Source organism: Zea mays, chromosome 3 (genome assembly GCF_902167145.1).
Source record: "Zea mays cultivar B73 chromosome 3, Zm-B73-REFERENCE-NAM-5.0, whole genome shotgun sequence".
Classification (NCBI taxonomy): Eukaryota; Viridiplantae; Streptophyta; class Magnoliopsida; order Poales; family Poaceae; genus Zea; species Zea mays.
The window spans coordinates 108,063,467-108,080,390 of record NC_050098.1 but is presented as its reverse complement, the minus strand read 5'-3'; the positions used below and the strand labels follow the sequence as shown (position 1 = coordinate 108,080,390).

General features: G+C 45.7%; 1 protein-coding gene across 1 annotated transcript; it reads left to right on the top strand.

The window, feature by feature from the left end:
* Window positions 1–10,488: 10,488 nt before the first annotated feature.
* Window positions 10,489–14,005, top strand: LOC103650299 (receptor protein-tyrosine kinase CEPR1). The gene is made up of 2 exons (XM_008675904.3): window positions 10,489–13,246; window positions 13,341–14,005. Exons 1-2 carry the CDS (start codon window positions 10,594–10,596, stop codon window positions 13,751–13,753), a joined length of 3,066 nt encoding a protein of 1,021 aa, XP_008674126.1. The 5' UTR covers window positions 10,489–10,593; the 3' UTR covers window positions 13,754–14,005.
* Window positions 14,006–16,924: the final 2,919 nt, after the last annotated feature.

Here is a 16,924-nt window from a genome sequence, read left to right as displayed (position 1 = left end):
TGTAGCCAGCCGAGTCCACCGGAGTCCGTTCGATTCGCCGAGTCCGTGATGGGGGGGATTGACCGGGGGGCAAAATCTTCCGCTGTGCATAAAGGGCAAACTCATCTCCTCCAAGCTGGATCCTATTCCTCCCCTCAAACCCCACTGTTCTCGTGAGCACCGAGCGCAGAACTAGCAGAAAATCGCCGCCGCCGGGGAAACTCGTCGGTGCTTGCCTGCCAGCCTCTGAGCGCGGTCAGTAGTGTGCGTCGGTGGCCGAAGTAGCTGGTTGCGCCCTCAATTTGAGTCGTGCACCTCGGGTGGCCTAGGAATTTCACGCCGTAGTCGAACTTCACCGCGGATACGCTGCTCGCCGTCGACTAGCCGCGTCACGCCCCAAATACCAGTGAGTATCCATTGTGCCCTGATCAATTGCTTTTGGTGTTGGCGTTGCACTCCGTTGGGTTGTGTTTGGGGCGCTAGAACCGTGGGTTCTGGATGTCGGCAATGGCGGCGCCGCGCCCCTGTGCGACGCCGACGTCGAAACAGCCTGGAGTTGGGAGACGATCGCCCGACCATTGGATCTCCTTTTGATGGCCGGATTTGGTGACTGCGTAGCGTTTCGGATAGGAGTAACAAGAACCGTCCGATCGGGATCGAATGATGGTCATCACTCTGGGATTCATTAAATCGGGACCGTCAGATCTAGATCCGAGGGGCCACGTTGCGTACCGGTTCGCTCGATTTATGATCTAATCTGGGCCGTAGGTATAGGATCGGGCGGCTTAGATTGGAAGTTACCCCTTCGGCCAGGGACAATTGCAAAAGAACCCCTACCCTTTATTATAAATAACCCGCCGTCCACCGTGGGTAGAACTGAGTCTAGGAAATCTTATAGATTAAACCCTGTGTTTCTCTGGTTTTGACGTCCAGCCCAGAGAATTAGAAAATCCAGAAAGTAAATAGAAAATGATTTTAATGAGAGAATAAATGCTAGAAACTTGTATAATTCATAGAAAATTCATACTAAGTTCAAATTAATCCATTACAATTCCTATAATTTTGTAATATTATTGTTTATAATTTAGTGCCACTGTTTTGACATGAATATCACAATAAAATTTGTATCCTATTTAATCTTGTACAAAACATATAAAACCTTCAGAAATTCATAACTTGCTAACCGTAACTCCGAATTTAGTAATTCTTGTTCTCCCGATCTCGTAGCAACGCGTAGATTATTATTATGTAGTTTGTTCTTATGTTTAGTGTAATGTTAATTTTGCCTATACATGTTTGTTTGTATTGCTACGACTAGCAGTGAGGTTACGAGAATCTGAAGATCATCCTGGTACCTGGAATCTCAAGTCCCAGGCAAGTTGTGCCCTTGATCACTTCTTTTTACCCAGCCATGTTCTGATTAATCATAATGATCTGCATAGGTTAATTTTGATGGGATCCAATAGGTTACCCCAGTTTGATTATCTTTATACCTTGATTACCACCACACTTTTTGGGTAGTACCTGCTATTGCTTTATGTGGTTATGGGTATGGAGATACATTTTATTCATGATTATACTTTTATTATCAGTTGTTATTTACTGTTCATGATAAGATCATTATGTTAATTGGAACATGGAGAACCACCCGGGAAAACAGTGCTACCACAAGGGTTTATGGACGCCCTTGGCTGATTAATTAGGAAAGCTAGTGGAGGACTACCTTACCCGAAAGGGGCAAGGGCAGTAGGGGAGTGGTCAGTGTAGGGAGGTCCTTGGTTGATTTTGCTGCGATGGCGGTCAGGCAAGAACCCTGCATTGGAGCTTCCTATAAACTATAGTGGGTTTTCTGAAGCTAGTGGAACTTTGTAAAGGCCTCGTAGTGTTACCCTGCCTCGCCTCCTCGGTAGAGGTGTATGGGAAGTCGCGATCCCTTGGCAGATGGGTAACATGACTTGTGGGTAAAGATGTGCAACCTCTGCAGAGTGTAAAACTGGTATACTAGCCGTGCTCACGGTCATGAGCAGCTCGGACCCTCACATGATTAAATTATGGAACTAAATTCAATTTGTCATATGTATTGCATCGCATGTGAGGTTGTTACTTTTGTTCTACTATTTAATTGGGTTGGTATTTACTTGTAATTAGTAACTGCTAATAAAATTTTGACCAACTTTAAAAGCAATGCTCAGCTCTAACCATCCTCTTTGGTAAGCCTTACACTTCACGTGAGCTCCCACCTTTGGCGAGTTCATGCACATTATTCCCCACAACTTGTTGAGCGATGAACGTATGTGAGCTCACTTTTGCTGTCTCACACACCCCCACAGGTCAAGAACAGGTACCACAGGATGAGGCGCTTGGAGGATGCTGTGACAAGTTCGTGAGAGGTCTAGGCCGTCGTCTCCCAGTCAACTTTGGGTTGCTGGACCGTTGTCTCCTTATAATGTAATTATTTATTTTATATAGAACTCCTGTTATGTAGTAAAGATGTGACATTCGATCCTGTGCCATGATTCATCATATGTGTGAGACTTGGTCCCAGCACACCTGGTGATTATGTTTGCGCCCGGGCTTTGGACCCCTAAAACCCGGGTGTGACAATATTAGTACCAACCAACATGTCCGGTACTCCAGAGTTTATAAATAAGCACCTATATCCGATGCTGTGAAAAGCATACTCAAGGAAAACACAATCAACAGTTTTCGGTCTAATTTGCGCTTTTTGTTAATTGGCACATTCACTTTAGCCAAACAACCCCATGTGCGTATATAGGAGATATTTAATTTCCTCTTTTCCCGTTCCTCGAATGGTGTGATTTCTTTGTTCTTTGTGGGAACTTTATTCAGGACATGACACGCCGTCAAGATCGCCTCACCCCACCATTCCTTAGATAGTCCCGAAGTCTCTAACATGGTGTTAACCAAATCAGTTAGAGTACGGTTCTTTCTCTCAATAACCCCATTGGATTGTGGTGAGTATGGCGGTGTCCTCTCATGAATAATACCATGTTCCACACAAAAATCAGAAAAATCACCTAAAAATATTCTCCACCACAATCAGACCTTAACCATTTAATTTTCCTCTCGAGTTGATTTTCCACTTCAACTTTGTAGGCCTTAAAATAATGCAAAGCTTCGTCTTTTGACTTTAAGAGATATACATAACAAAATATAGTAGAATCATCGATAAAAGTAATAAAATATTGTTTGCGTCCCTTAGTCAATATTTTGTTCATCTCACATAAATCGGAATGTATTAAGTCTAGTGGTGCCAAGTTCCTCGCCTCCGCAGCCTTATGAGGCTTACGAGGTTGCTTAGATTGCACGCACACCTGGCACTTAGAACTTTTGACTAAATCAAATTTCGGGATTAAATTTAAATTTGCTAACCATGATACACAAGCAAAATTGATGTGACAAAGTCGTGAATGCCAAATATATGACTCGTTCGAAATCACACTGTTCATAGACTTATTACACACACCATGCAAAGATAAATAGAACAAGCCTCCACTGTCATAGCCTTTTCCAACAAATGTCCCATACTTTAATAGTATACATTTATTGGACTCGAACACATGTTTATAGCCATCTCGACATAGCAATGAGCCACTAACAAGATTCTTTTTTATGGAGGGGACAGGCTACACGTTCTTCAATAGCACCGTCTTTCCCGAAGTAAATTTCAGAATGACTGTACCAACACCAAGAACACACACATGTGATCCATTCCCCATTAGCAAGGCTCCAGCCCCTTTGCACTGATAAAAAGAAAACAAAGAAATATCAGCACACACATGAATGTTAGCACCAGTGTCAGCCCACCACTCAAGGGATTGACACACTAAAAGAACAATAGGTAAAAGATTACCATACCCTGATGTTCCTTCTGCGGTCTCGCTAACAACCATGTTTGCTATTTTCTTCTCTTGAGCTAGTTCTTTCTCTTGCTTAAATTTGCGGTCTCGACAAGCGTTTGCCCAGTGATTAGTACGCCCGCAAACAAAGCAACCATATCCTTTGTTCTTCTTTTTAAACGAGGCTGCCTGCTTGAGCTTTGTGGCATTCTGTTGCTTGTTCTTCGTTTTATTATTATGTGACACATTGGAGTTCTTCTTTTGTACCATATTGGCACTAGAAGTCTCAACTCCTTTTCCTCGAGTGTCTTTTGCTCTCGCCCTCTCCTCAACATCAAGAGAACCAATAAGCTTAGCCACGCTAAACTCTTGTCTCTTATGTTTTAGATTGGTAGCAAAATCCATCCAAGAAGGTGGCAGCTTAGCGATAATACCGCTAGCCACAAACTTGTCAGGCAAGACACATGGGACTGTTCGAGTTCCTTAGCCAGTGCCTATATTTCATGAGCCTGTTCAACTATATGATTGTTCTCAACCATCTTGTAGTCAAACGGTTGCTCCATGATGTACAACTCGCTATCAGCATCAGAAACACCGAACTTCTCATCTAATGCATCCCATAACTCTTCTGCAGATGTCCATGTTAGATAAGAATCAACATACTTGTTGGCAAGAGTGCCAATCACGGTGCCTCAAAACAAGTTATCAGCAACGTCGAACATTCTCTCCTCTTCAGGAGTGACCTGTTCGGGTTTCTCCTTCGCGGCGTGATAGCAGTTCATTGCTGTCAACTATAGTATCATCTTACTACTTCACCTCTTGTAAAATGTCCCATCGAAAGGTTCACTTGGTTTTAACGCAGCAGCAAAACCACTAACAGAAAAATGCCTAAGATCAGGTTTTTGGATTGTTGGAGAAATAGGCATTTTCAGTTTTAATTTAATCCAGAAAATCGCTGTGATGTATGTGACGATATGTATGTGCATATGTGTATCACTACTCACAAAAGCAGTAAACAACAGTAAAATATGCACAAATACAAAGAACAGATTGTACCCTCCGGAGGGACCGATGCTCAAGGCATCCGTGCCTCCATTCACATGAGACATCTCGTGTGTATGTTCGATGTAGTCGTACGCAGTCGATGCAGGCAGATGTACGCAGTGCAGTCCCTCAAACGGCGCCAGCGACGAGGAACTTGATCATCGTTGGTCGGGCGGACGAAGCGAGCAGTCACGAGTACGCTCCCCAAAAACCTGATCGCCCGCACACCCGTGCAAGTGTCGCTTTGCGGAGGGCGATTTCGGAGGCCTGCTCTGCGGACGACGCCGACAAAAGGTGGGACGGGAATGGCTGTGTGCAACACGTCTAAGACTGTACGTGCGTACTGTGCTGTCGACACCAGAAGTAGCCTCACCTCCTCCATGTATATGCACATGTATATGGAGAGCAACGAACAGTAATGGTCGCCATCAGAGCTACTGTTACAGTCAGCCAGAACCTGATGCCATCAGTGACATCCGTTATTAGCTGACAGCCATTACAGCTCATCCATTACTAGCCATAACACAGGAAACGACCATTAACATATGACAGTAATGGACAGTCATCACTCTAGGCAAAATACACAACTGTTAGGAAGGAATATTCGGACCAAGATCCGATCTACCACAGCCACGGCCACGGCCCGGCCAGCGGCTCGCATGCGTGTGGCAGTCCTTCATCCGTTTCTCAGCTTCTCAATAGATGTGCCAATGGTCCACCTATTTAAGTTGATTGAATTGTCCCTTGAACTTCTGGTGTGGTACTAAAGTACTAGTACACCGTAGCATTAAAGTAGGCCTTTGGTATTAAGTATTATTAAATATTAATATGGGTCATGCCCACATTAATTCAACAATGCATACTTTTTATTTATTAATTGATTTTAATATTTAGACATGATGGGTCACATATGCTAAATAATAAAAGAATAGAAAATCCATATTGTATATAATTGATTATCTCTCCTTTTATCTAACTAGACTTTGGGTATTACGTGATAGTTCTTGTTACAATATAAGTGTGAATTGCTTACCTTTTACTATCAATATAATCTTTTGAGTTGAACTGTAACTAGGGGTGGGCCGGGAATAAAATAGGATTATGGGCATACCTAGGATAAAATAGGAGTAAGGACATATTGTCACACCCAAATTTCATGATAAATCCATATGCATCACATATACGTGGCAGGATCAAATTTTACACATGATGACTTGGTGTGTAGAAACAAGTATCACAAACTTTATTATACAAATAAAATGCCTTTATAAAAATAACTAAATAAAAGAACTAAACAATGACAACGATGCTCTATAGGCTAGTTGATCGGAGCGACGACGGCCTAGAACTTATCAAACTCTTCATAATATCCTCTTTTTGTTGCCCTTGTTCTAAGGAGTAAATTCAGTAAGAATAAGTACACTTATGGTTTGTACTCAGCAAGTGTGTAAGAAAAAGTGTGGTGTAAGCTTACCAAAGAATAGTCTGAGGATGAATATTTAGCATTTTAATTTTGTTGATCAAAATTTTATTAGCAATTACTAAGTATAAGTTTATACCATCACAATGAAATAAGAGATCGTAAATGAATACACACAATGAATAAAATGTATGTCTAATTTAATTTACTATCATATATTAATCATGTGAGGACTCGAGTCGCTTTTGACCATGAGCACAGATAATATATCAGTTTTACACTCTGCAGAGGTTGTACATGTTTACCCGTAAGTTGTGTTACATTTTGCCAAGAGGTCATGACTCTCATACACCTCTTCCGAGGAGGTGAGGAAGGGTTCACTATGAGGCCTTTATAAAGATTCACTAGTATGAGAGAGCCTGCTAAGGTTTCATGTAGATGTGGTATAAATATCCCTTGTCTAAAACACTACCATAGAGTAGATTAGACCGATACCGTACCTATACTTGAGAAACTCCTCCCCTCTTGCCCTTTTGGGTAGGCAAACCCAAATTAGCTTCACAAATTAATTAGTCAAGACTGGAGCCATAATAGTTCTTGTGGTTGCATCGTTTTCTCAGGTTGTCGCACTACATTCGAATTAAATAAAGTGATTTTATTATGCATAATAAATAAGCCAACAATAATAAATCATGATCAATGTTTCATATATAACATTATCCCAAAAACTAAGTAGAGCACTAGCAAATCTACCCAATAATAAGTAAACTTGGTGTAAATATAAGGTATTTGGAAAACAAGATTATGCATCCTTAATAGACCCCATCATGTTAACCTAATTGTGCAATGCATAGGCGAAAACATAATAGTAAATATTATATTGGTCAAAACACTGTGATCAAGGACACAACTTACCTTTTATAGCCAACTCTTTTTGAAGGTTGGACTTAAAATCTCTTTGTTGAGGATTTTTGCATGGTGAATTTATGGGGTAGGTCGCGAGATCGAGAATTGAAGGTAAAATGCAAAAAGAAGCACAAGATTTAAGCTAGTTCAGACTCTCGTCATAAGATAATATAATACCATAAACCCAATGTTTGGGTAGCTATTGATCTGTTATGTTCTGGTCTGCCTTTAGGATGCCCCCCTCACCTCACCCTTTATAATCCAAGAAGAGGCAGTTACAATGGAGAATATGAGGTGGTTACACGATAGATCTATTCAGGTAACCAAATCATATGAGAATCCAACTCTCTATAATTAAAAGGGTACATTGCTTATCTGTTAGAATACTATTATATCTGCTTACTTGTATGTTGGGATTTTGTCTTATTTGTTTAGTACTCTGACTTGTCTCTTCTATTTCAATAATATCTTGGCCATATTTGTACTTCTGGGGTCTTCATATTCGACCTTCCAAAAATCATGATGACTTGGTCCAAGGACTCTGGGTAGGAGATGACTCTGACAAGTAGACCCTACACGTCAGTCGCTGTGATTGAGAGTCCACACACAACACTGTCCCTAGGGAAAAACAGATCTACAGAATAAGCCTTTGGTCCGGTTCGGCTTGGATGCGGAGAAAGGGGGTCGCACACTAGGGATAGAATTTATTTTAATATTTATACCTTGAAAAGTATCTCGGATGTTTGAAAATTTTAGGAAACATCCTAGAGGTTTATTCATACACGAGTAATCCAAATAAAATATTTAGAGACCATAAAAAGATTTTAAAGCCTTCTAATAAATATAAATAGGTTTATAAAAATGATAATAGTTATCAAAAAAATCTGGTAAATTCTTGGAAGAACATGTTAAATAGAGAAATACATTTTAAAACTTTTTACACTCAAGAAACACCAAGAGTACACATAAGTAAGCAAGCAACACACACACATTTAATTTTAGAAAAAAATAAATATTTTTCCTATGTTAAATTCCTTGTAGAATAAATTAAGTTTGGCAAAATTTTAAAATCATGCAAAAAAATCGTTGCATTAATTATTATTCCTATTCACATACTTAAATTTGAGAATTTTAGGATGTGACATATACTTACAAGGATAAGTACCAAGATGTTAGAGCAAAGACATCTAAGTTGTCATGAGCACAAAACCTTATGGTAAAAATATAGACTCTATTACTTGCAACAGGGAAATGAGTGAACTGTACTTTCAATCATGTCGATATAGGTCCGCCCTTGCATGTAACATAATATGGTATCGAAACAAGAGGTTTCAAGTTCGATTCCTAGTTAGTGTAATTAAAAATAATAGTTGTTGTTGGCTTCTATTCTAAACATAAGTTTATTTTTTTATATATTACTTATATATAAAATAAAGAATGATATGCTATTAATCAAATCAAACTAAGTACCACGTACCACTAATAATGCAACTGTACTACGTACCAATATAATATAATTATAAAACTAATAATATAATAGTACCACATATTAATACGAAATTAATGCCACAAATACAATATACCCCTAATCCCTAAACCACATATACCACTAATACATTAATGAAATCGAACTAAACATAATACTAATCACACACACTAATAAGACAAACACAATTACAAATATAAACTAATTCCGACGGTAATAAAATAACGGCCGCCGAAAATATGGAATAAAATACGCAAAAAAATTTAACCTCTTGGTGGGGGGAGCAGGGGCGGCGCGGCGGGACGGCGCGTCAGGCGTGGGGCGTCGTGGCTGTGCAGCAGGGCAGGTCGCCAGGGCCGGTCAGCGTGGACGAGGGCGGTCAACACGGCGGCACGGTGTGGGGGCGGGCTTGGCGGCGTGGTTGGCCTGTGCAGGGGCGGTCGACGCGGCAGGGCAGGGACAGTGCGGCGGCATAGCCAGAAGACAACAGAAGAGAGAAGAATGAAGAAGAAGGTCGGCCGCGCGGTTTTGAAAATAAGCATTTATTTTCAGTGGCCGTGTCAGTGGCCGTCGAAAATAAATGCTTATTTTTGGCTTTCGAGCCCTGACCACCAAAAATAACAGTGACCATCGAAAATACTGTACAATGCTGTTGTGTTTCCTCTATATGTTTTCTCAAATCCATAACGACTGAAGGAGAGCATCCAACTTTGCAGACAGATTAAAGCTTCAGCCGCGCTAGCAGATAGTGAAGTGCCAAAGGAATTTACAATTCTCCCTCTAGAGTCTAGAACTAAATGTAGATTCTAAAGCTACTGTAGAGACAGGTACTGCCAAGACACCTTTTGCCAACTTTAGATAGGATGGGGTACTTGTTTGAGTTGCATTTCCACCACAATAGTAGACCAAAATTATTTGTATTTTTTCACAGTTATCTGTGAAATACATGGATAGTTCAAAATTATATTTATCCATGCTCAGTTTCTTCTAGTCGCATAGTGAAGTGGGAGGCTAGCAATAAGGATGGATTCTGCTCATGCTCATCCACAGTAATATGTAGCGGAGGTTGATTGTAATTACTGAGGTAATTATGACCTGTAGCACACTTAACATAGCACTCAAATTAATAAATAACGAATATCGTTTTGAATTTTTCCTACAACTTTTGCTTTGATGGACCATATACCCCAAAAAAGAAAAGGCTAAGATACGTCATCTTGTAACGAGGATCTAAGATAAGGGCAATAAATAGTAAGTTGTTTAGGTCATTCTTGTCCTCCCAATATTTACTAAACTTAATCTTTATGTGTTGAGACATTTCAGCTACGAAAGAATCACTATGTCCAGCAAATTCATTCAACTTTGAGTAAGAAGCTACTTGATGTCACATGTAAAGAACACCTTCAAGAAATGGATAGAACGCCTTCAAGAAATGGATAGAACGCCTAGCGTGGAGGAAGATGATTCACAAAATAAGTTTTGAATTGTTTGTTCTCCTTACTCAAATGTAATTGCAAAAGGCTTGTCAAATGTAATTGCAAAAGCCTTCTCAAATAGTATAAAGTTTATATCATCGCCATCACCATTCAGGGCTTGTTCGCTTTGGAGTGGATTGAGAGGGATTGGAGGGGATTAAATCCCCTCCTACACAAATTTGTATAGGAGGGGATTTAATCCCCTCCAATCCCCCTCAATCCACTCCAAAGCGAACAAGCCCTCAGCAATTCCAATTCCCTCCACAGATTCCCGCTCCACTTATTTACTCCCTCCCTTCCTGATAGCTCCTCCTCACCATTCCAATTCCATTTGCAACAAAAGGTTTCTTTCAACAGCAGCTTGCACACACGTACGAGCGAGCACAAGAAAAGCATCCTCACACATACTGGTCAGCTGGTGCTATGGTGTCCACCACTCTCTGCAGTTCACCTCCACCCTTGCTCTGCTTCGTTCTCATCATCATCATCTTCTTCGCGTCCGGCGATGGCGGCGCGGCGGCGGCGGCATTGGAGCTGGACACGCAGGCTGCCTATCTCGCCAATATGAAGGAGCAGTTCGCGGGGCCTGGCATGTCGAGGTGGTGGGACTTCATGTCGCCGGCGCCGGACTACTGCAGCTTCCACGGCATCGCCTGCGACCGGTCCGGCAACGTCACGGGCATCGACGTCACGTCGTGGCGCCTCGTCGGCCGGCTCCCGCCTGGCGTCTGCGCGGCGCTCCCCGCGCTCCGGGAGCTTCGGATGGCGTACAACGATGTCCGCGGCGGGTTTCCGCTGGGCGTGCTCAACTGCACCTCCCTGGAGGTGCTCAACCTCAGCTACTCCGGCGTGTCGGGTGCCGTGCCCCCCAACCTGTCCCGGCTGCGCGCGCTTCGGGTGCTCGACCTCTCCAACAACCTCTTCACCGGCGCGTTCCCGACGTCCATCGCCAACGTCACGAGCCTGGAGGTGGTGAACCTCAACGAGAACCCCGGCTTCGACGTGTGGCGGCCGCCCGAGTCGCTGTTCGTGCCGCTGCGGCGCATCCGCGTGCTCATCCTCTCCACCACGTCCATGCGCGGCGGCATCCCCGCGTGGTTCGGCAACATGACGTCGCTCACCGACCTCGAGCTCAGCGGCAACTTCCTCACCGGCCGCATCCCGGAGTCGCTGGCGCGCCTCCCGCGCCTGCAGTTCCTCGAGCTCTATTACAACGAGCTGGAGGGCGGCGTCCCCGCCGAGCTCGGCAACCTCACGCAGCTCACCGACATGGACCTCTCCGAGAACCGCCTCACCGGCGGCATCCCGGACTCGCTGTGCGCGCTGCGCAACCTGCGCGTGCTCCAGATCTACACCAACCGTCTCACGGGCCCCATCCCGGCCGTGCTCGGCAACTCCACGCAGCTGCGCATCCTCTCCGTGTACCGCAACCAGCTCACCGGCGAGATCCCCGCCGACCTCGGCCGGTACTCGGACCTCAACGTGATCGAGGTGTCGGAGAACCAGCTGACGGGGCCGCTGCCGCCGTACGCCTGCGCCAACGGCCAGCTCCAGTACATCCTGGTGCTGAGCAACCTCCTGACGGGGCCCATCCTGCCGGCGTACGCCGAGTGCACGCCGCTGCTCCGGTTCCGCGTGAGCAACAACCACCTGGAGGGCGACGTGCCGCCGGGCATCTTCGGCCTCCCGCACGCCTCCATCGTCGACCTCAGCTACAACCACTTCACCGGGCCCGTGGCGGCCACGGTGGCGGGCGCCACGAACCTGACCTCGCTGTTCGCGTCCAACAACCGGATGTCCGGACAGCTCCCTCCGGAGATCGCCGCCGCGTCGGGGCTGGTGAAGATCGACCTGAGCGACAACCTCATCGCCGGACCCATCCCGGAGTCCGTGGGCCTGCTGTCGAAGCTGAACCAGCTGTCCCTGCAGGGAAACAGGCTGAACGGATCCATCCCGGAGACGCTCGCCGGGCTCAAGGCGCTGAACGTGCTGAACCTGTCGGACAACGCGCTGTCCGGCGAGATCCCGGAGTCGCTGTGCAAGCTGCTGCCCAACTCGCTGGACTTCTCCAACAACAACCTGTCGGGGCCGGTGCCCCTGCAGCTGATCAAGGAGGGCCTGCTGGAGAGCGTGGCGGGGAACCCGGGGCTGTGCGTGGCGTTCCGGCTGAACCTGACGGACCCGGCGCTGCCGCTCTGCCCGCGGCCGAGCCTGCGGCGGGGGCTGGCCAGGAACGTGTGGGTGGTGGGCGTCTGCGCTCTGGTGTGCGCCGTGGCGATGCTAGCGTTGGCGCGGCGGTGGGTGCTGCGGGCGCGGCGGTGCGCGGAGCAGGAGGGGGCGCTGGCGTTGTCGCCGGCGTCCAGCGCGTCGTACGACGTGAGGAGCTTCCACAAGCTGAGCTTCGAGCAGCACGAGATCCTGGAGGCGCTGATCGACAAGAATATCGTGGGGCACGGGGGCTCTGGGACCGTGTACAAGATCGAGCTTAGCAGCGGCGAGCTGGTGGCGGTGAAGAAGCTGTGGTTGTCGTCGTCGAAACGGCTGCTGCGTGGGCCGAGCAGCAAGCAGGTGGACTGGGCGGCGGCGGCGGCGATGACCAACACAACCAACACGAGAGACAGCACAACAAGCGACGGCGGCGGCGGCGGGTGGCTCGGCGACCGCGAGCTCCGCACGGAGGTGGAGACGCTGGGCAGCATCCGGCACAAGAACATCGTGAAGCTCTACTGCTGCTACTCCGGCGCAGACTGCAACCTGCTGGTGTACGAGTACATGCCCAACGGCAACCTGTGGGAGGCGCTCCACGGCTGCTACCTGCTGCTGGACTGGCCGACGCGGCACCGTGTGGCGCTCGGCGTCGCGCAGGGGCTCGCCTACCTCCACCACGACCTCCTCTTCCCCATCGTGCACCGCGACATCAAGTCCTCCAACATCCTCCTCGACGCCGACTTCGAGCCCAAGGTAGCAGACTTCGGCATCGCCAAGGTGCTCCAGGCGCGCGGCGGCGGTGGCGTTGACCGAGACCGAGACGCCTCCACCACCACCATCGCCGGCACCTACGGCTACCTGGCGCCAGGTAGGATATCGGATCGGAGTACATGCTTGCATGCATGCGTGATTTGGTTTCCTTTTTTTATTTGTTAAGTCCTCTGAGGCTCTGATATATGCAGAGTACGCCTACTCGTCCAAGGCGACGACCAAGTGCGACGTGTACAGCTTTGGCGTGGTGCTGATGGAGCTGGCCACGGGGAGGAAGCCCATCGAGCCGGAGTTCGGGGACACGAGGGACATCGTGCACTGGGTCTCCGGCAAGGTGGCCGCCGGCGCCGGAGCCGAGGCGGACGCGCTGGACAAGCGCCTCGCGTGGAGTCCATACAAGGAGGAGATGGTGCAGGCGCTGCGCGTCGCCGTGCGCTGCACCTGCAGCATGCCGGGACTCCGCCCCACCATGGCCGATGTCGTGCAGATGCTCGCCGAGGCCGGGCCACCCGCCGGCCGGACGACAAAGGACGACAGCTCCGGCGAGCCCAAAGTACTCGTAGCAGATCATCATCATGCTTCTCCGCCGCCGCCGCCGCCTTAGAATTGAACTGAATTATTCAAGCAACAGCGTGCCATGCCCATGCAATGCAAGTCGCCGAGTTATTAAGTATAGGAAGAGGTCGTCCAACTGTCGAGGCAAACCAACATGCATACATGAGCCGCTCTAAGCAACCGATTATAAAATATATTTATAGTAGTATAGATATACTAATTGATGTGCCGATGATTTACACGAGTGATTCGATCATATAAAGTCTAGTTTGAGAATTCCATTTTTCCGAGTTTTCTATTTTTTCAAGCGAGAATAAACCAATTTCTTTTTTAAAAATAGAAATCTTTTAAAAAAAAGGGTTTCAAACTAGCCCTAAACATGCAAGTTGCACGGGGATATCGAGTATCTATCTGTAGTGTAGGAGCTAGCTAAGGCAGAGCTTTATTGTGTCCTGCGGCCCTTTCTCCTCCAGTGCATCACATATATACACTGCTTGGTGTTTAAGCAGAATCTGATGCTCTGATGATTGAGTGGACGGGAAAGGCAAACAACTATCACATGTATGTATACGTATACCATATTTGGATGGAAGTTATATATATATATATATATATATATATATATATATATATATATATATATATATATATATATATATATATATATAGCCCTGGGCTCTATATAACTATTGGAAGCCTCGACCAGGTGCGCGGACCGGACCGTACCGACCATGTGCGCACTGTACCACCTGCTTACGTCAAATATTATTATGTGTTATGCTCATTCGTGTAACGGTTTACACACTTTTTGGTATGTGCATGTTTCGGGCATCCGGGCTCATGAAAAGATTGTGTTCCCTCAATCTGGGCAGCCGTACTAGTCCCCACATAAATATTGATATTACGATGTCTTATGTTTCCGTTTACGAAACAGTAATCTACGTGTCGGTCCATGGGCCTTCGCGTTGATTTCGCCCAGCAGTTTACGTGTATCGGGCCCACGAATCCAGCAACCAAGCACGCAGTTTTTTTAGCTCTCCTCACCCGTAACGGTCGCGGCGGCCGAACCCTAGAGATTCTCCCTCCCTCCCCCCCCCCCCCCCCCCCCGTCGTCCGACCGCCGTCGCATTCACCTTCTCCACCGCATAGAGGGAGACGTCGTCGCTTTGTTCTTCTTCACCGGGAAGGGACCCAGAATCGCGGAGACGGTGGCGCCGCCCCCTCGTTCTTCTCCACCGCAGAGGCCTGCATTTGATCCACCGCGGCGGCCGAACCCTAGGCAATCCACCCCCCGTCGCGAGCACAGTCTCCAACGCTGAGTCTGACCCACCATCAACTTCAGCGTCCCCTACGCATTGACCGAGTTGCGCGTCGCCTTGGGCTTCTCCCCTGCAGAGGGTCCCGAAATCGGCCGGCCTTCAGGCACCTCCACACTCAGGTAAGTCCTCAACCGCCAAATCTTACATTTGCATATTTACACAATCTGAATCGTAAATCGGTTTCACCTTAGTAGTAACTCAATTGTTTGATTTATCAAAAAACAATTCAGCATAAATTCATTGTTAAACGGATACACAAATTTATACTCTTCAACGTCTCACACGTTTATGCACTAAACAATACCGTGTTATGCTGCTTTGTTGACAAAATTATGATATATACGTCAACATATTATGCCATAAACATCTTGTCGTACATTTAGGGCTAGCACGCACGAAATAGCCAGCTTATACATTAATTGGACGTTGCATATGAGCAGAATTTTTATTGCTCGATTACATTTTTTATGTATATGTGTTGTTTGATTTGGCAGGAACATCATACATGAAGAACGTAGACCGACCTCAATCCAATCCAAAGCGGATTATAATTCAGTCTACTCAAGAGTGCTTTAGTGTCGACATACCCCGTGTTCTGGCGAAAACTGTTAGACACAAAACAATGCAGGCTGCTGATGAGGACGATGACTTTATGCCATTATCGAAGAAGCGTAACTTTGATGATAGTCCTCCAAAAGTCTTGAAAAAGATAGTTACAAAGCGGAGGAAAGTAGTGGATCCCCCCCCAACAGGTTAGAATTGATGGTCAATGGCAATATATCATTTTATGCGTGAAATTATGTTGTTTTGAGATTTGATTTAAACATTGAGTTGTGATTATGCAGATGTAAATGTTTACGCTATTTATTGTATACATTTTTTCAGCAGAGGCTTAATGTGAGATGCAATCCCCAAGACGTATTAGTAAGCATCCAGATATTAAACTATAGACAACGCCAAACTATTGCACGGAGGGGGGTTCTCCAGTATTCTTGATATGAGAGTTGACGCACTCGGCAGTAGATCTCATTTAGCTTGGCTGATGGAAAAGCTTGACCATAATGACATGACAATTCGAGCTGGCCCTGGGAAGGAGCTCAAAATTACAAAGGAGACGGTGCACCTTATTTTGGGGTTACCAAATGCTGGTGGAGGAACGGCATTAGGCATTGATGAAGCTGTTGCTGCAAACAATTTAAGGGCTGAACTTGGTTTATCAAAAGAAGAATTTGGGGTTGCAGCTCTTCAAGATCGTCTGAGGAAAGGGTCTGACAATGATCTAAGCATCAGATCCTTCTTCCTGATACTGTTTAATAGGTTGTTGTTCCCTACTGCCAGCTGGGGAATAACTAACCATGAAGTTCTTTTAACTGAGAAAATGGATCATTTCCAAGAGATGGACTGGTGCCAGCTAATTTTCAATGATTTATGCTAAGCTGCTAAAAAGTGGCATACTAGGAGCGTTACAAATGTTTCTACAACCATTTACGGATGTTCCATCGTCATTCTCGTAAGCATATCACTTTTTTGTCTGTTATATGTAGCCATATTTTTTATGCAAAATTCATATACACGTAGATTATGCTTTGTTATGTCTCACAACGATTCATGTTATGCTTTTGCAGCTGTATTATTTGGATCATCTTCATGACTCAGCTGCACCTCAAAATAAACGTGGAACACCACGCATCAAATATTTTGATAGAAATATTATTCAAGCATTGACAAGAGCTGACAAGGGCAAGATATGCCAAGGACAAGAACCATTTGGACATTGTTCAGTATTTTTTTATGCGTCTATCATATTTTTTTATCTGCTTATGATAACTTTCACATACGTTTTTGCAAGTTTGTAAGCATATTTATGACGCTTTCTGTGCATTGTCAATTAAACATATGAA